At 48.9% G+C, this 19,652-nt stretch overlaps 1 protein-coding gene across 4 annotated transcripts in view; it reads left to right on the top strand.

Annotated features, from left to right (window-relative positions):
* LOC147685008 (uncharacterized) overlaps positions 1 to 19,652 on the top strand; it is a 2,279,237-nt gene that overhangs the window by 1,968,764 nt on the left and 290,821 nt on the right. For all 4 annotated transcript variants that reach the window (XM_086940905.1, XM_086940907.1, XM_086940908.1 and 1 more), the window contains one exon: positions 7,545 to 7,701. In XM_086940905.1, the coding sequence (XP_086797031.1) occupies positions 7,545 to 7,701 (157 nt within the window). The remainder of the gene's footprint in view (positions 1 to 7,544; positions 7,702 to 19,652) is intronic.

The raw sequence follows: 19,652 nt of genomic DNA, 5'->3' as shown, positions 1-19,652 counted from the left end.
CTGGAAGCGAGCAACTCCACCCCTGACGGAGCACTGGAGCACCTCCCTAGATAATTGGGCGAAGGCAGAAAGTACCACCCTGCACAGTGAGGAAACGGCGGGACGGCGACAGTTCCCGATCGCGGCACTATGGGACGCGACGCTCAGTTCCTTTCATAAGGAATGCCAACTGATGAGGCACCCCCAACATGACCCCCCCCCAGAGGGGACCAGGAGACACAGGGTGGAGAGGGAGATGCATAGGCCACAACCCGGTCACCACCGGCAGAACCACGCATGATCACCCCGACAGCATAGACACGACGTAGACAGCCGGCGCTCCATGGTGACTAACTGGGCACTGTCCCGCCCAACACTTTCCCATGCTCCTGACGCCCTCCCCCCCGCCAGCCCGCTACCCTCCCTGACACAGGACCCGCACCCATAACCACGCCCTGATGTTAAGCACGAGCACCCTAAACATCGACGCGCCCTCCATGCGGCACGCACACACCACACTCTCGGAATTAGTGACCACACCCTCCCCTTTCCCTATTCCCCCTGGTTCTTTACTGTTTACATAGTTATGCTTTCTCCTTTGCCACGCAAACATGGGTGGGAAGTATGTAGCACACTACTAGCGTGATGTATGATGTAATACAATGCTATGTGATATACTGTGCCCCGCAACCATGACAGACATCCCCGGGATGTAAAGATGTGTAAGATGTATCTTGCAAGTGTTCTTATCTCCTGTGATTTTCAATAAAGGATATTTAAAAAAAAAAAATGAACAGTGTGTGCAGAGGACGGGCACAAATAACTGACAGTGTGTCAGGATCTATGCATCTGTTTGATGATCCCATTACAGCGACTGGTTTATAAACCCAAGTATTATCAGTATGTACCTAAGTGAGATGTTGAAAAGATCTGCATCTGACTTAGACATGTGTGGTCATGAATAATTTATCAGAGACAGGATTCGTTGACTTGTCAGAAATATATAGCCACACAATAAATGCACAAAGATGTATCAAAAAGACTTAAAGATGTATTAATAAGACTTAGCTCAGAATATCAGTGGGGAGCATCATCAGATGTAAATGATGATAATATCTAAAGAGAGACCCACGGTATCTCATCATTCAAACCCCTGGTATCAGTCTTGAGCCGAAAAATCAATTTTTGTTCCTTAATAAAAAGGAATCTTGCCACATCAGTAATATGTGGAGGTATGAAGGGGCGTTCAAGAACTACCCATTGCAACTGCTCCGCCTTTGTTTAGATTCTAGAAAATGGTTGGTGAGACCAGTTGACTGCTTGTTGCACGGATGGTACTTTTGGGTTTGCTAATTCTTAATTTGATTTTGCGAGTGGTGTAACCAATGTATCTTAATGTACATGGGCACGTGACCATGTAGATCACCCTGTACGAATTGCAGTTAGTGTGGGTGTTCAAAATCCATGGGCATGTGGTGCCGATATCCACCATATCAGTCTTCTTAGTCTGTGGGCAAACACTACAAGAACCACAGGGGTAGTGTCCACGGACTGCTGGCAGACTCCATAGTGTATTGGCCACCTCGCTGATCCTACTTTAAATCCTAGGTCTGGTATGGACAAGTCTGTCACGCAGGCTAGGACCTTTCTTGAAGGAGAGGAGAGGAAGGGGAATCTTCTCTGTAGCAACATTAAGTAAGTCGATTAAGGGGTTCTTTTTCAATACGTGTGTCCAATAATGCCCCTCGATCATTGTTGGATGCTCGTTTCCAAGCTTGTCTGACCAAGCGTCTTGGATAGTCTCGATCTTTCAGTTGCTGAGCTAGAACCTTAGCATGCTTCTCAAAAAACGTTTTTTCTGAACAATTTCTCCGTACAACAAAAGAGGGAAGTGATATGGCTCCAATTACTCACCCTCAGGCTCAGACCAAGGGTCTAGTGACTCAGACACATCTTCCTCTAGTACCCCCTACAGAGGTGGCGGAGGGAAACCATCTAGAGCCAATAGGAGACATGATAATCGAGGTCCCTACCAAAATCAAGGTCAATGGTGGCCCCCAGGACCTTGGGGTTATCAACAGCCATTTCGGCACCAGATCCCCCCTTTTCTTCCCTAACCCACAATTTTTTCCTAATCAGCCTTTTTTAGGCCAGGGCCGTGGATACAACCACGGAAGGAGAAGAGGGCAACCATCTGTTCATTGGGTACAAGAACCAACGCATCCCTTGACTCGCAGCAGAGCAGGGCAACAACAATAGATCTATCCACCCATGTGAAGGACAACCTGATTGTGAATTTGAGTACATGCCATCTTACATCTGAGGAACAAAAAGATTTGAATAAAGGATTGGGGTTTGTTCCCACCAATTAGGGAGACCCTTTCCAGCTCCGGTATGAACTAGAGAAGTTCTTCAGGAAGATTTGTCTTCACTTCTTCCAAAATAAGGAATGCGCATCAGAGGGCCAGGACAGTACAGACACCAACACTGGCCTACGGCCCTCGTCTACTTTCACCCTGCTGATCCACCAAGTTCCCTCACAGGTTGCCACTTTCGAGAAGGCTTTCACTCATGATCTGATGGCTATTTGTGAGTTGAAACAGGAGAACTATCAGAATTTATCCAACAGTGAGAAGAATGCTCTCATATCTTTGGCTAAAGACAAGACCATCATAATAAAACCTGCTGATAAGGGCGGTGCCACGGTTGTCATGGATATGGACACCTATCGAGCAGAGTGTCTTAGGCAACTAATCGATACCAACTCCTATAGACCTCTGCTCACTGATCCTACGCCCAGACTATCTATAGAGGTCAGACTATTGGTTGAAGAAGCTGAAGTGGAGGGTTGGATAACCCCACATGAAGCCAAATTTTCTTGGTAGAACATCCAACCGTACCATACTTCTACTGTCTACCGAAAATCCATAAGATCCAGAGACCACCGCCTGGACGTCCCATCATCTCGGGTATCGGCACCCTGTTAGAGCCTCTGTCCACGTTTGTGGACTACTTCTTAAGACCATTGGTCAAGAAGATGTCTACCTATTAACAGGACACTACTGATGTCCTGCGTCTACTTCCTGAAATAGAGTTTGACCCTGCCACTGACTTGTTAGTCAGTTTTGATGTAGAGTCACTCTACAATTGCATACCTCAGGAGGAAACTCTTGAATCCATATGATTCACATGATTTAGACAGCATTACTCCTGTCAATTTTATCATGGAGTGTGCACGCATGGCAATGATGGAAAACTTTTTTAAGCTTGAAGAACAAATCTACCTCCAGATCTCCAGAACATCCATGGAGAGTATTTTTGCGGCTAGTTTGGCAAACCTGTTTGTCTACTTATTTGAAGTACAGCATGTTCTCGACCACAGCAACCCTTATTTACATCATGTGGTGCTGTGGAAGAGATACATAGATGACATTCTGGTGGTATGGCGTGGGACACCGATTGAGATTCAGGATTTCCACGTCTGGCTGAACAACCAGAATCGATTCCTTAAATTCACAGTGGACTTCAGTTGTACCCATTTGTCCTTCCTAGTCATCAGTATCTTTCCCCAACAAGGGAGACTAGGCTGTGAACTGTACAAAAAACTAATGGCTAAGAACTCACTGTTAGCCTTCCACAGCTTTCATCCGAAGGCTCTGTGAGAGAACCTGCCTGTTGGACAATTTCTACGGCTAAGGAGAAATTGTTCAGAGAAACCACTTTTTGAGAAGCATGCTATGGTTCTGGCTCAGCAACTGAAATATCGAGACTATCCAAGACGTTTGGTCATCCAAGACGCTTGGACAGACGAGCTTGGAAACGAGCATCCAACAATGATCGAGGGGTATTATTGGACACACGTATTGAACAAGAACCCCTTAATCGACTTACTTTTGTGAATACCTTCAGCACTTTATCCAATCAGGTGCAAAAAACCATACACAGATATTGGAAGATTCTTAATGTTGCTACAGAGAAGATTTCCCTCCCCCTCTTCTCCTTCAAGAAAGGTCCCAGCCTGCGTGACAGACTTTTCCATACCAGACCTAGGATTGAAAGTAGGAACAGCGAGGTTGCCAATACACTATGGAGCCTGCCAGCAGTCCGTGGACACTACCCCTGTGGTTCTTGTAGTGTTTGCCCACAGACTAAGAAGACAGAAATGGTGGATATCGGCACCACACGCCCATGGAGTTTGAACACCCACACTAACTGCAATGCGGACAGGGTGATCTATATGGTCTCGTGCCCATGTACATTGAAATACATTGGGTACGCCACTCGCAAAATCAAATTAAGAATTAGAGAACACAAAAGTACCATCCGTTGCAACAAGCAGTCAACTGGTCTCACCAACCATTTTCTAGACTCTAAACATAAGGCGTAGCAGTTGCAATGGGTAGTTCCTGAACGCCCCTTCATACCTCCACATATTACTGATGTGGCAAGATTCCTTTTTATTAAGGAACAAAAATTGATTTTTCGGCTCAAGACTGCTACTAGGGGTTTGAATGATGAGATACCGTGGGTCTCTCTTTAGATATTATCATCATCGACATCTGATGATGCTCCACACTCATATTCTGAGCTAAGTCTTATTAATACATCTTTAAGTCTTTTTGATACATCTTTGTGCATTTATTGTGTGGCTATATATTTCTGACAAGTCAACGAATCCTGTCTCTGATAAATTATTCATGACCACACATGTCTAAGTCAGATGCAGATCTTTTCAACATCTCACTTAGGTACATACTGATAATACTTGGGTTTATAAACCAGTCGCTGTAATGGGATCATCTAACAGATGCATAGATCCTGACACACTGTCAGCTATTTGTGCCCGTCCTCTGCACACACTGTTCAAGGGGTATTAATTGCATTAATGATAATAACCTCAAGAGCGGTCTATTATTGTGGAAGCAGAGGGATTTTGGATAGGGCTTTTTTGCTTTGTTTTGTTTCATTATCATAAATGAGTCAATCATAACATTTATTAATATAACATCCCCGTTTGTCATCCTCTCTCATGTGCGGCTTTTATGTTTATTTTTATTTACATTTCTACACACCTCTCCAGATTGTCAGTATGAGTATTCTTTGCCCAGTGCTTCTTCCCGATGCACATGCGCAGATCGTGGATACAGTGCCGATTCGAGACACTACCGCAAGGGTAATCAGACAAACAATTTGCTCAAGCTGCTAGCTGATGCGCATGTGCAGCTCTCGCGGGTAGAACACTACTGCGAGCGCATGCGCGCATCAGTCACAGCAGCATGATTGCTAAGAAACGCTTGTGTTGAGAATCATTGGTTACCTTTATGACACACATTTCTAAATGGGACATACATGCATGAAATTGAATTTTATTTCAGTTTACATATTATAATCGACATGCCACATAATTATGAGATAAAGCACTGCTCTATCCCCTTTAGAGGAGCAAGTGTTGAAAATAGGATATGTTGGGCATTTTTGCATATAGCACCCTCCAACAACGTTTTGAATCACTCTTCACTACAAATCCCATGAGCCATAGTGAACATGGTTTAGTACTGAGCATGGGCAAAACACATCACAACTGAATACTAATCTCCTGCACATGCCCATTTTGTTTTCTTTTAGCCAGCCAGGTGACAGTCATTATCCAATCAGGTACACTATAAAATAGACTGTCCCATAGACATCTTCACCTCCCCTTCGGCTTGGTCAAAGACCAGAGGTACCGACGGACAGGTGAGATCTATATAACCAGACATTTTGACTATAACTTTTCTGACTGGGTTACTAGGATTTATTGTGGCTGACCTAGTACTCAGTTTTAATTAAATATGGTTTCTGTAGTATATGTAGGGTCCATGACTTTTTAACAAACCCCACTACTGTTTGTTTCTAGTATTTGTACTGGATCTGACCTATCAGGTTAGATGTTAGACCTTAGTTCATCATTTTTGCTTGCTGTCCCCCTTGCCTAGCCATTGGTCTGCATTTTAATGTCAACAAATTAGGTTTTTTCTAGGTAAAGATAACACACATTGTACTGATGAGGGTGTGTTTTCTTCTACCCCAAATAGAGCGGGGCCTCCCCTACCGAGCAGTTGCTGGGTGAGAAGAGGTCCACTCCCACAAAAAGCTGGGTGAGTACATCCACAATGTTAGTACAACTACTGTTCTCATCATATCACATGTATCCACCTGAGGGGATATTTCAGCTTCTGTAGAATCATATTCACAATAAAGTTGCATATAGAGACTGAGATCTAGTTGTAACCATATATTCTCATTGTTGTTACAGGAATAAATGGGCACCCTACATCCACTGGACACCAGGACAGAGTTTAGTCCTCCAGGTTTTGGTAGGGGGTACCGTAACAATGATTTGTAACTGTTTTTGTTGTTAACATTTTTTTGCTAAGATTTTGGCACATTTCCACGGATATTTTTTGCAGTAGCGTTTGTCATACTAGGTCCTGACAAAAGCCAGGTTAATAACACCTTTTTGGCTGAAACATGTCGACCCAGATCCTATTGCTATGAGATAGTTATTTTTTCGAACTATCAGTCATTTCCCCTTTCTAGTCTTGACACCTGGTTTACACTTAATAAAAGATGGTTGTGTTCACCGGTAGTCATTTCTAATCTCACTTAGTTTTGCACTGCAATCACACACTTTTTTTCAGCACCACTGCTTAGAGATCACACCTGGGCGGACCAGTTGTCTTCTTTGAACACAGTGTAAGCCAGTTCCCCCTGTCCAGGGGTGGGCTGCACTGGTTTCATCTGTCCGATTCCCAGATGACGAGGTTTCGCCAGTGTGGTGGGCTGATGGGATTCATCTCGACATGGTGGAGCTGAATTCATACATCCTTTTACACAGAATATATTTGGTTTTTCTATATTCTTAGTCTCATTATGGTTTGACTAGCTTTCTGGCCATGTCTCCCACAGTGGATTTTGTTTATTCTGGAAACTGTCATAGCACGTCACTGGTTGCAGTCAAGGACAAGCTATCTTGGGCAGGTCTCTGGGCAGTGTTACACTAAGTTGCGATCATGAGTAGAATATGTTGAAAGTCTTGTTTCTGGGCAGGGCAAGCTGGCAGCTCTGGTAATGTGTTGAGTATACTGGCAAGTGTATTCCTAAGCAGAGAATAGAATGTAGGGAGTCCTGACATAGGCAGAGGCTTATGATAATCTTTCTTGGGTGCAAAGCATCCTGGGAGACATTGCCAAGGGTAAAGTATGCTAGTAGCCTTGATTATAGGCAGAAAATGCTGATAGATGTGATCTTGAACAGATTATGCTTGATGTCATGATAATGGGCATAGCATACAGCAAGTCATTCTCTTTGGCATAGGCAGAGCATCATCATGGGTAAATGGTTACTGTTTTTTTGGTTTAGCTGGAATCTTTCCTGAGGTGAACAGCATATTTGTTAGTTCTCGTCAGATTTGCTGTTGACTGACCTAGGACCTTTTTGTTCCCTTTCCACCCCAATACTTCTGAGCTGCATAGAGTTTGTGAACAATTTCTCCTGAATGTGATGTCTTGATATTTCAATTTCAGGGTTGAATTTAGCGCATTTGGTCCTCCCGAGCAGACACACCGTCACAGACACTGGACTGTCTTTTCTCTGCAATCTGCAGGGGCTGCTGGAGCTGGACCTGACAGATTACAGTCGGATCAGTGATGAGGGAGTGAAGCACTTGGCCCACCTCAAAAGGTTAGTACACATAAAGGGATTGTGATGTGGGTCCTCAGGGATTAAATTGGGGAGGTTGAACACTCCATGTTTTTCTGATGGACATTTCTAACTTCCAATTTCTTCACCATGTGAATCTTCCCTGACTCAAGACTGGATCCAGAAAACTCTCTACAACAGCTCCTGCATTCCTGCAGATGGTTCCATGGCCTATGTCACAACTCTGTTCCGTATTTGGACATAAAAATATAGAGATGCATACCAATGCCACTCGTGCACTCTGATGTCACTTCCCTTTCTTCCTCACCTATGACATGGAACTGGGGCCACCTTCTTTTTGGCTATTCTACCAAGCGTTTCAAATTTCCATAGACCGTGTGCAGGGATGTCTCACCCCCAACCGACAGGATTTTAGTCATTTCTCATGTGTCACAAGTAGATGTCCATTATGGATCTGCACAAGATCTGCCTTTTGTATTTTGCAACTAAACACAAGTCTACGTCATGCAACAAATGTTCCCTGGTGCACCCGAAGGCATCAGGGAACAGGAAGCCAAACTCCAATTCATGATGCTATTCCTAGTACCTTTTGCCATTTTCAGTTAAGTCCAGGACAAAGTCAACAGACAAGTTGAAAAGAAGCTAAAGAAGTTCAAGCAAGGTTCTGTACCTGCTCTGCGGTCCTCCTCCTGGGGGAAATCTCACAGTCTGTACTCGAAGCGGCCAAATCCAGCTTCAGTGCCTGACTCTGACCCAGTTCTGGAGCCAAAGTGTCCCAAATTTACAGGGTCAATTTCAACTCTGCAATATATTGTGGCCTTCAGGGAGGCCATACTGCAACTATTAAAGATGGTTAGAGATCCATATGGAACGTTCATCGGCCCAAAGGATCTTCCACCAGCTGATTCTACCCCAGTAACAACTGACATCGGTTAGCATCAATGGATCTGGTATCTGGGTCAGGCCTCAACTTCCTTCCTGTCGGTGGTTGTTCCCTGACTGGCGTTGGTCCAGGCTATGAAGGCTCTGGTTCTGTACTTTGCTTTGATGGCAGATCTGGAGAAGATGTTTGCTAGGATACCCCCTTTGCCACGCTATATGATTACCATTTGGTACAACCTCAGGTTGGGGATGACTCTTCTCCTGTCCTCTCCCTTTCCTTGTAGGCAATATTTCAGTTGCATGGTATGTATGTTCACTTCACCTGAATAAGTTTACACACCAATTATTAGCAAAGGATGAATTGATCCCTTTGGCATATGTCAATTGTAATGATTGGCACCCCAGATTAAAACCATGCAAATTACTGTGGTCCCTAATAGTATAGATACATTTACACTGATGTATATATGGCAGCAATCCTAATAACCACGTTAGCAACATTTTATTTTAGTCTAGACTGTACAGTGCAAGAAGGGTGATTAGGTGAAAAGATTTTAAGTGTAACAAGTGAATTGAAGGCTGAAAAGAAGTATTGGCAGGGAATGTCCTGTGATTTGACATGTCACCAGAAACAATCTTGAATTCGCCCTTAAGGTCCCCAACTGAAGAAAGTTCCTCTTTTGTGAAAAAAATACACAAAGCTACAAAGGTGTTGGATCTACAGATGCCCACTGAGGCTAACATTTTGACGAGGTCTTGCAGATTGGGACTTTGTCCTTGGAGCCCTTATTTTCATGTAACAAAGCCTTGACTGAGCTCCTCATGGCAGCTTAGTCCAGACCTTGCTAACCAACTCCAGTGCGTCACCCCCTCGCAAGGCAGCACATGCTTCAGCCAGATGATAAAGTCTTTTTGAAGCTTTATCTGACTCTGTAGCAACTTGTAGTTCAAGGCTCTACAAGTAATGTTATTCTGAACACATTTCCCATTTTGCAGAGTTTCCCAAAAACTCCACTGGCAAGAGATTTCTTTTCTCTGCTACGTTTGCTCATCGATCCTTCAATGCTTTATGCCTCTTTGGTCGCTATACCATGCCCTCTGGGACATGGCAAGAGAAATTAACCCCCATACCCACCCCCCACTGCCGGAGTATTTCCGGAATTCCGTAGTTCAAACTGTAGAGGTCTTCCATGACCCAGCTGGGCATATTTTAAGATCTGGCCTAGACACTACAGATTTTGTTATCCGGGCTATGGGCTTTGGTGTCCTAATCCAAGGCCACTGTTGATTGTGCCACACCTGGTTTTCATGGCACTGTCCAAGCTTCTCTTAATGACATGCCCTTGGATGGGGCCAGACTGTTTTGTCTAAAGGGTGATTAAGCACTTCAGAGCTTCTAGAAAAGGTGGGCTGCAGCTTGTTCTCTGGGGCTTCTTTCCTATTTTCCCTGCTCCCGTTTCCATCAGCTATATCGGATGTTTCTGGGATATACAAGGGTCTTGCTTACTGCCAGAGGCACCTGTCCCTGCCTGTCCAACAACCACTGTCCTTTAATGGCTCTAAGGATAGGGATGATCGGGGCGTGGCCAAGCAGCATGGCCGACAGGACGTGAGCTCCCACGGCTCCCTGCCGGCCGCCGCTTACATCCTGAATAAGTGATCCTTACAACCCACATGGGAGTGCTGTTTTGAGCTCCTGTGCTCCGCGACCGTGCTGTGCCCCTCCGGTTCTGCACTGGACGTTGTGGGCGCCTGGATTGTCGGAGGGCTCGACCTGACCGGCCGGACGCTGGGCCTGCTGGTAATCGAGGGCGGGGACTGCGGCCTGGCCCCCCCGTCGACGGGTCCGGATTCGGGGGGGACGCATTGCCAATGGGCCCCCCTAGCAGTTGCCGGGGTGTTGGAGTGGCGCTGGAAACATCGGGAGTAGGGGTGCCCAGGTGGGTCATCCCTGCTGACTAGCTGTGGACCCGCGGTGGAGGCGGCGGCTATCGTAAATTGAGGCCGGGGATCGGGCCTAGTTGCGGAGGGGATGCAGGTTTGTTGGAGAGCCCCACCACCATCAAGGACCTTTGCAGTGGCAGCAGTGGTGGGAGGAGCCTGGATTGCCGTACCGCCTGGCCTGAGAGACGTGGTGAGGAGCTGCCGGTGGCGGCTGTGTCGGATCGGATGGCCTGCTGAGGGAGGAACCTGCCTGGTCCGGGATTCTCTGCCGCGACTGGGGAACCACCCGGCGTGGTGCATCCTGCTGTCTGGGTCCCGGTCCCGGTATTTGACTTGGTGCCCCAGCCCTGCGGCGCGGGAGCGGCCTGCTCACATCAGGACAGGGTAGAGTGCGCTTGGGTCCTGGAGCTGAACCTGCCCATTGCGACTGCGGGGGAGGGGTCTTCGGGGCAGTTGCGGCCATCAGGGGTCTCCCCCCTTTCCTTATAAGTACTGGTGCACGGCAGATCAGAGGAAGCCTACATCTCAACTGCCCGAGGGTGGGGCCACTTGTGGCCGGACTGGAAGTGACATTTTGTGCCCCTGGACTAGGTCTCTACCTGGGGCATTAGTTTTGGGGTACGGCATCTAGATGTCCGGTGGCCTGGAGGAGGAACCCTGGAGGAGACTGACCTACGGCTAATGGAGGTGGGTGTCTGTGGTGTTTGCCCACGCATAGCGCCGCTCGGGACTGGTTTCAGTGGCTGGGCCTAGCCTCTCCGTGTGGTGGGTCGGAACCTGGGACGCATCCCCGCAGCCCTCTCCTGACCTGGCCAGCTTGAGTGTGGGTTAGCTCGGATAGGTGGCCGGGGCACCACGTGCCGGCCCCTACGGGACGATTCTTCAGGGGATACGCAAGCCGGAGCTGCACGTGTGACGCCCCTGGTCAGTGGGGGGCCCAGCTGAGGATATAGTGAGCCTGGTGGCCTGGTGCCTGGACTTTGTGAGACATCTGAGTGGGCTGCTGTGCCGACGGGCTAGCGGATTGCAGACATTTGGAAGGACCGCCGCCACAATTCATGATGTGTAAGGACAGAACACCTCGGGCGGTGCAGCCCAACACCATTACACAATACACTACGCAGAGGCTCCCTTCGCAGAGACTCACCCGCCAGTCGGGGGAGGAGGAGGGGGGTCCGGCACCCGAGGAGCCGTCACGGGCGGAATTGCTGAAGGCTATACAGGGGTCCCACTCGGTCTTGGAACGTCAGATCGAGACGGTGTCCATTGACGTGAACCTCCTGCGGACTGACCTGCACAAGGTGGCCGATAAAGTCACGGATGCAGAAGGAAATATCACGCAACTGCAGGGGGAGGTGGCGTCCCTCAAGAAAACGGTCTCCCAACTTTCAGCCACGACGAAGGCCCTGGAGCGCAGGGCGGAGGACGGGGAAGGGAGAGCACGCCGCAGCAACATCCGCATGCTGGGCATCCCTGAGCGGGCGGAGGCGGGTCACCCGGAACGCTTCCTTGAGTACTGGATCCGTACGGTATTGTGCCCTGAGGGTCTATCGGAAGTATTCGTAATAGAGAGGGCACACAGAGCGTTGGTCCCTCCCCCGAGGCCTGGTGTAGCTCCTCGGGCCCTCATCTCCAAAATCCTGAACTACCGTGACAGGGACTGCTACCTACGTGCGGCGAGGGAATCCAAGGATCTTACGTTCAAGAATGCGAAGGTGTTTGTCTTCCCGGACTATACGCAGTTGGTTCAGGAACAGCGCAAGTCCTTTCTGGCAGTCAAACAAAACCTCAGGGAGTTGCACATGCAATATATGCTGCTCTATCCAGCCAAGCTTAAGGTTCTCTCCCAGGGGAAGGCTCACTTCTTCGAGGCTCCTGCGGACGTCTGGGAGTGGCTGGAGATCCGGGGAGATGATCTCCCCCCTGGAGAACGGGCAGGGGCTCGGAGCGCATGGGGAACCAGACCGCCGAGGCGGCGCAGCCAGAGACGACGTCGAGGATCCCGTGAGGATGAGAGGGCAGAGTGCAACCGTGTCATGGTGGGGGGGGGAGGATGGCTCCCTACACATGGATTTACAGACAGCGTCTCAACCTACTTCTCCTGGGGACATCCTGGTACCTGATACATTGCTGCCCTCTGCGGAGGAGGTTTCCCCGACCGGTGCAACGGTCCCGGAGACGGCAGGGGCGCAGGCGCAGAAGCCCGATGGACTATCGCGAGGAGGGCCCATGGCAGTTGTTGATTTGCTGAACTTTGGACACATTGCTGGACACTGTATAGACAGTAAGAGGGCTGTGATGGTTGGTGCGGGCCCTGCCTAATGCTGGGGTTTGGGAGTGGGGGGCGCGGGTGGGGGTCGGGGTGGTGTGAATGATGAGCTCCTGGTGGGGTTGGCTTTTGGGTCCTGGGGGGGGGGGTAGGGATGGTGGGGGGGAGGTAGTTGGTTTTCAGGGTTTCTTTTGCTTCTGTGTTCGTTTTCTGTAGAAGGTTGATGGGGCAGCTGTGTACGTCTTGGCACCAGCGGGGGAAAGGCATATCAGCAGGTTTAGTTGTTGCTAGTATATTGCTCGTGGGTGGGGGTGGGGGTGAAGGGGGAATATTTTTGGGGGGAGTTGTAGGCATCGCATGTGTGACACATTGGGCGCGGGATTGGAATGACGCTGAGTCTGCTGTGAGGAGGGGTGGTGGTATGCATAAAGGACAATGGGATACACATTGGTCAGCGGGAATGTGAGGGGGCTTGGTACCTGCACGAAAAGATATAGAATACTGTCTTGGCTTCGTAGACATAAGGTTTCGATTGCCTGCTTGTAAGAGACTCATCTCACTGAGGAGGGGCGCAGAAATTGGCTAAGAAATGGCAGGGCCAGGTGTTCCATTCCTCTTATTCCTCATATGCTAGAGGGGTCCTGATCTGGGTGGTGCCTGGGGTTCCTTTTGCGTTGCAGTATGTGGAGGCGGATATTAAGGGTAGGTATTTGCTCCTCAGGGGTAGGCTGGATGGTAGGGAGGTCGTCCTTCTGAACTCGTATGCCCCGAATCTAGATGACCCGGGATTTTCTTAACGCTGCAGGATGTACTGATAGATGACCTAGTAGCACCAGTTTTCTGGCTGGGTGACTTTAATTGTGTTTTGGACCCGGTCCTAGATAGGTCCCCGCCGAGAGAGGGCACGAAACCCCGAATGACGGGACAGCTACGAGCGGTTATGGAAAACATAGGGGTTGTCGATATTTGGCGACAGGCCAACCCGGCGTTGCAGATTTATACCTGTTTTTCTCCGACTCATAATACCCACAGCCGCCTGGATAGGGTGCTGGTTGCTAACGCGGTGAGCAGCATGTCCGTGATGGTGACACATCAGGCGCGCTATTTGTCCAACCACTTCCCGTTAACCTGCTTGGTAAATTGGGGGGCTTCGGTTTCCCATCCACGTACTTGGAGGTTCCCTGCGGACGTCCTCAGTGACTCCATGGGCAAGGCACACATTGAGAAGGCACTGACCGACTATGTAGATCTCAATTGAGAGGTGGGGAACCTATCGCTGGCCACTAAATGGGAGGCCTTGAAGGCCGTGGTGAGGGGCGCCTGTATGGGATTGACGTATGGAGTACTTAAACAGCTTATCAGAGGAGGAGCTATTGCGTGCCCAGTCCGCCGGGTTCCCTGACGACCTCCGGCGTGGGGACGAGCGGGTGGCCCAAGCGAAGGTACATGACATACTGGACCGACTGGACAAGTACACCCTCGGCCAATACCGGCAGAGACTACACAGGGAGGGAGACTAATCGGGGCGTCTGCTGGCCTGGATCCTCCGTAGAGAGCACACCCCGGAACGTATATTGGCTCTGAGGGATGCCCGTGGCACGGTGGTCCACTCGAAGAAAGGGATCTTGGAGACATTTGGGTCCCATTTTCAGCGGGTGTATGCCGCGGACCCCGCCATCTCCGAGGCCTCTTATTCCCCCTATTTACGGGGGTTGGCCCTTCCTTCTCTCTCCACGCCCATTCAGAAGGAATTGGATGTGGCGCTAACAGTAGCAGAGGTGCGAGCTGGTCTTTCCCGCCTGCCGTGGGCAAAGACACCGGGCAATGATGGATACCCGCCGGAGTTTTACCAGGAGTTCGGGGACGTGGTGTCGCCTCTTCTAGTGCAGGTTTACGCTGAGGCCTTCGAGACTGGGGTGCTCCCCCTGAGCATGTCCAGTGGGGACATATGTATGATTCTGAAACCGGGGGGGGACAAGCTTGACCCTTCTGTGTACCGCCCTATCACCATGATAAATACCAATGTTAAAATCTTGACTAAGTTGTTGGCCACCCGCTTGGCCCCTCATATGACGCATTTGGTTCATTCAGACCAATGCGATTTTATTCCCGGACGTAACACCGCCATGAATTTGAGGCATTTGAATCATGTCATGCACAAGGCCCAGGCGTCGGAGGAGCAGATGGCGCTTGTATCAGTCGACCTGGCTAAAGCGTTTGATTCCTTGGATTGGGCTTATCTGCAGGAGGTTCTTCAGGTAATGGGCCTGGGCCGGAACTTTTGTCGTTGGGTCCGTATATTATATGCTTCCCCCAGTGCACGGGTGCGGCTTGGGATGGCGCGCTCAGAGGAATGGCGTTTGGGGCGTGGTACGTGACAGGGGTGTCCCCTCTCGCCACTTCTCTTCGCTCTAGCGATAGAGCCTCTCGCTGTCCGGATTCGTCTGGAGATGTCGCAGTGGGGCATACGGGTGGGAGATACGTGTCACGTTGTCTCCCTGTATGCAGATGGTGCCTTATTTTATCTGAGGGCCCCAAGGGAGGCACTCCCTCTGTTGCTCGAACAATTGGACAGGTTTGGAGATGCGTCAGGGCTGCGTCTCAGCAGACATGGGTCTTTGGTGTACCCACTGTCGGGATTTGACTCGGTCCCTGAGTCTGACTTGCCCATACCTCGGGCTCCGTTGGGAAACTGATTCTTTTCTCTACCTAGGAATTCAGGTGGCACCCACAGAGGCGAGATCCCTGGCCTGTAATATTGATAGGGTGCTTCAGTCCCTCCAGCGCTCCGTCTCCTTCTGGAACACCCTCCTGCTATCTCTTATGGGCCATTTGGCGGTAGCTAAAATGGTAATGTTGCCTAGGACTCTGTATGTTTTACAGAACACGCTGTGCCCTCTCCCTCCTAGGGTCTTGCGCGCATTGAATACGTTCCTTACGTCCCTGCTCTGGGCGGGCCGACGTAGCCGGGTTGCGCTGCATACGGTGGTGCGATCCTTTGACGAAGGAGGCCTTGAGGCCCTGCGCTTTGATCTGTATTATTATGCCATGCAGCTGCTGCCGGCTGCCAGATGGTTCGCAGGAATAGAGGTCTGGGAGACACAGCTGTTAGCAGGGAGAGTGACAGTGCCGGTGCTTCATATCGCATTGATGAGAGGACGGGGGGCGAGTGCGACTCTGCCCTACATCGTGAGGCATACGGCGAACGTCTGGCACCGCTCCGTGTAGTTAGTGCTCCGGTCGGCGCTCTTTCATAGTTATCTACCGCTTTGGATCCTGGCGCCCATGGTGTCGCTGGAGGAACAGATGTCCTTTCGGGCCTGGCGGGAGGGAGGATGTAAGACCCTGGTGGACTTATATCCCTCCGAAACCTTCCTGTCTTATGAACAGGCGCAGGAGACCTTCGCCCTGGGTAGAGGACAGTTCCTCCATTACCAGGGTTTGCGAGATGTGGTGAGGTCGTTATGGACACGGTACACGGAGGTTCCCCCAGTGACTCACACTCTGGATATTATTTTGTCTTGTGGCAAGGGGCGTTGTCTTATTTCACTGTTGTATGCGGCGATGCCTAGAGACTCTACCCCCCTGGTCCCCCCCGGCTTGAGAGGCCTGGGAGGCGGATTTGGGGGCTCCAATTGAACAGGACCAACGCAAGCGAATAGGGACCCTCACGAAGAAGGTCTCATGTAATGTGCGTTTTAAGTTAATACATTTTAATTTCTTGCACCGCACCTATCTCTCTCCGGTCATGCTGCAGTGTTACTCCCCGGATAGAGGGGGTGATTGCTCCAGATGTGGGGCGGAGGAAGCAGGGTTCCTGCACTTGTCCTGGGGCTGTCCTATAGTTCAGAGTTTTTGGGAGCGGGCGGTGGACCATATCACTGCCACTACAGGGATTCGCATTCAGCTGACGCCCCTATACTGCTTGTTGGCTTTAGTACCTAGACCCAGGAAGAGGAAATTGGCTTATAAATTGATGCACTTGATGCTGGTGTTAGCTAGGCGTCAGGTGGCTATAACATGGATGGGTCAGAGGGCCCCAGAGATTCCCAGGTGGTTGAGTGGTGTGCGGGAGTGGTCCCTGGCAGAGGAAGCACATATGCAGCGATATAGGAGGGATGAGAAGCTGCAGGAGGATCTGTTGGCATGGCGCATGCTATGTGCTGAGATTGGGGTCCTGGATCGCACCTCGCATAGTGAGACAGAGGGGACGAGTGGAGAGCTATTCTCACCGATGGACTCGGGCACTGAGGAGGAGGACGGAATTCTCCCCGGAGCCGGCGGGGAGGTGTAGTGGGGAGTGGGTGCTGGCCCGAATACTCACAAGTTGCTGGCTGCGATTTAATATATTGTACAAGTGTTATTGAAGCCTGTGAAGCCTGTGTAACTCTGAATGACCGCTGTCCATCCAGCCGTGCCTTAATGAGTCTGTCAATGTGCATATGTGCTGTTTTGATGCCACTAGGGGGGAGTTGTTATATGTTTCTTCTGTGAAATGACAAAAATAAAGTTAAAGAAAAAAAAGGATAGGGATGATCATTTAAGAGATGACAACATCATCAGGTGCATCAATATTCCTCCTCTTCGCATGCAGCAGGTACCACCAAGCTGCATTAATTTCCCCTCAAGCTAGTGTTTGAGCCTGTTGATTGCCATGGGCACAATTGAGGTGGTGCCCGTAGCAGAGTGAGGTAAGAGGTGGTACCTTTCTGAGGTGGTCCCCAAGAAAGATGAGGCGTTCTGGCCGATCATAGACATCAGGCTCTTTAACACCTTCCTCGGGAAGTAGAATTCAAAATGATGACATTTGTCTGCGTTCTGTTGGCCTAGGACCCCCAAAGAACTGGATAGTATCCTTGGAGTTGCAGGACACGTACTTTCATGTGCCAGTCCTGCAGTCCAACAGGTGAGCTTCTGCTTTCTGCTTTGTGGTGGGATCTAAACTTTGTAATCTGAACTTTTCCAGTTTACCGTCCTGCTGTCAGCCCCTTTTGTGTTTGTAAAACTTATGTCGGTAGTTGCAACCCATCATCTGAGTTCACATACACACCTATCTCAATGACTTGACTCTTGAAGTCGGGCAAACCTCAGCAAGCCTCAAACAGGCAAAAATCTATTTTGGTGCTGTCCACCATGAATTTTATGATTAGCAAGCTAAAATCCTATCTTCAGCATTTGCAAAAGATTGCCTTCATAGGGGCTTTTGTTTACACAGTGACTTTAGACCTTTCCACCACTGCAGTGAGTCAGGGACATTAAGGCTACAATCACAATAGTAGATTTTTTTTTAATTGTTTCTTTGTTTCCCTCATGGGCAGTTCTTTTAGTTCTTGGACAAGTGTATGTGGGGTTTGAGTGCGCCTTAATGATCTCCTGGCCGCGATCGCACTCTTGTACTCAACGATAACTGCCATTTTTTTTTCATTGGTTGGCCTGGAGCTGTTTTTTTTACCTAAGTCATAAATTTAAGTCCCCGACAGGCCAAGATTGAAGAAGTACCTCCCAGCCAGCTTATTACCGCTTGCCGGCATGTGTTTATGTTCAGTGTAATGAAGATGTCTCGTAGGTACTTTCTTCTTAGGGCCATAAGTGCCGGGCACACACAAAACAAGTATGTTAGAGTTTCGTTGTGGTATCCGCACAGTCTGCATTGGGGACTATCTTTTTTTTTTTGAAAACACATTTTTATTGATAGATCACATAGAAAGTCGCAGACCCCTGTACCCCAGAGGTATCTGCAGGACACCAGCATACATCAACAATAATGTAATCCATCATTACTTTTATAATGAATACATCGGGATCAATGTTCATACCTCAGCTTCCCCCTACCCAACTCCACCCCCCCCCCGCACCCCCAACTATCCCTAACTCCATCCCACCTGCATCCCTCCCCCCCCCCCTGCACGGTTCTCAACATGTCCGGTCGTACACACACACACTGTCCACACCAGAGCGGACTCAAGCCTGGGGACTATCTTTTTGATATTTCCAGGATGGTCTTAGATCCTTGAAATAGTGAAGACCCATTTGATAGTCTATGTAGATCTTTTTAAGGTGTTGACTGAAATGGGTGGCTAAATGGACCTGCGGTTTTTGTTGGGTATAGGAGGAGATTACTGTCCAGGCGTGACCTCTGTTAATCAATGTTTTTTTGTCCTCTAGTAGTGATTTTCTTTTTGCTGCACAGTTAGGTGCTTTACTAAAGTATGCTTGGTCTGTTTCTTTATTCCATACTTCTAGTAATTCCAGTTTGAACAGGCAGGTACTCAAGTAGGTTCCCCACGAGTTTCTAGGAGGCTCACTGTCTGAATTTTTATTTCTTTTTTCTATTTTTGATTTTGTAGTCCAAATTCAAGGCGGACTTGTGCTGCAGAGGCTGATTGAGGTAGTTTAAACACTGCTTTGTATATTTTATTTTGTAATTTATTTAGTGTTTTCACCTCCCCTCCAAGCCACGTTACTAAACCGTATGACAGCGTTGGTAGGATCTGTGCAGCCATTACTTTTAGGAGATAAGTGTAGTTCGCGCCGGCCATTTTTAGTTGGAGTTGCCTGAATGCGTAAATTAATGTTTGTGACTTTGCTTTTATTGCCAAGGTATGCTCTTTTTTTGAGTTACCATGCCCGAGAGTCACGCCTAGGTACCTGTAGGATTTTTGTTCTTCTAACGCTGACTCGTTGATTGTCCATTTAAAATTGATGTTCTTTTGCTCCACTATTCGCAGTACTTTTTTTTTTCCCTGTTTAGTTACAGGTTTTCTTGGTCTACATAGGATTGTAGCATATTTATTAAACGTTGTAAACCTATTGGCGTTTTGCTTAGTAAGACGATGTCGTTGGCGAACTGCAGAATTGGGATTAGGACGTTGCCAAG

The sequence above is a fragment of the Lissotriton vulgaris genome, chromosome 10 (assembly GCF_964263255.1).
Source record: "Lissotriton vulgaris chromosome 10, aLisVul1.2, whole genome shotgun sequence".
Lineage (NCBI taxonomy): Eukaryota > Metazoa > Chordata > Amphibia > Caudata > Salamandridae > Lissotriton > Lissotriton vulgaris.
The sequence above is the reverse complement of the archived record's forward strand: the minus strand, read 5'-3'. Positions and strand labels throughout refer to the sequence as shown.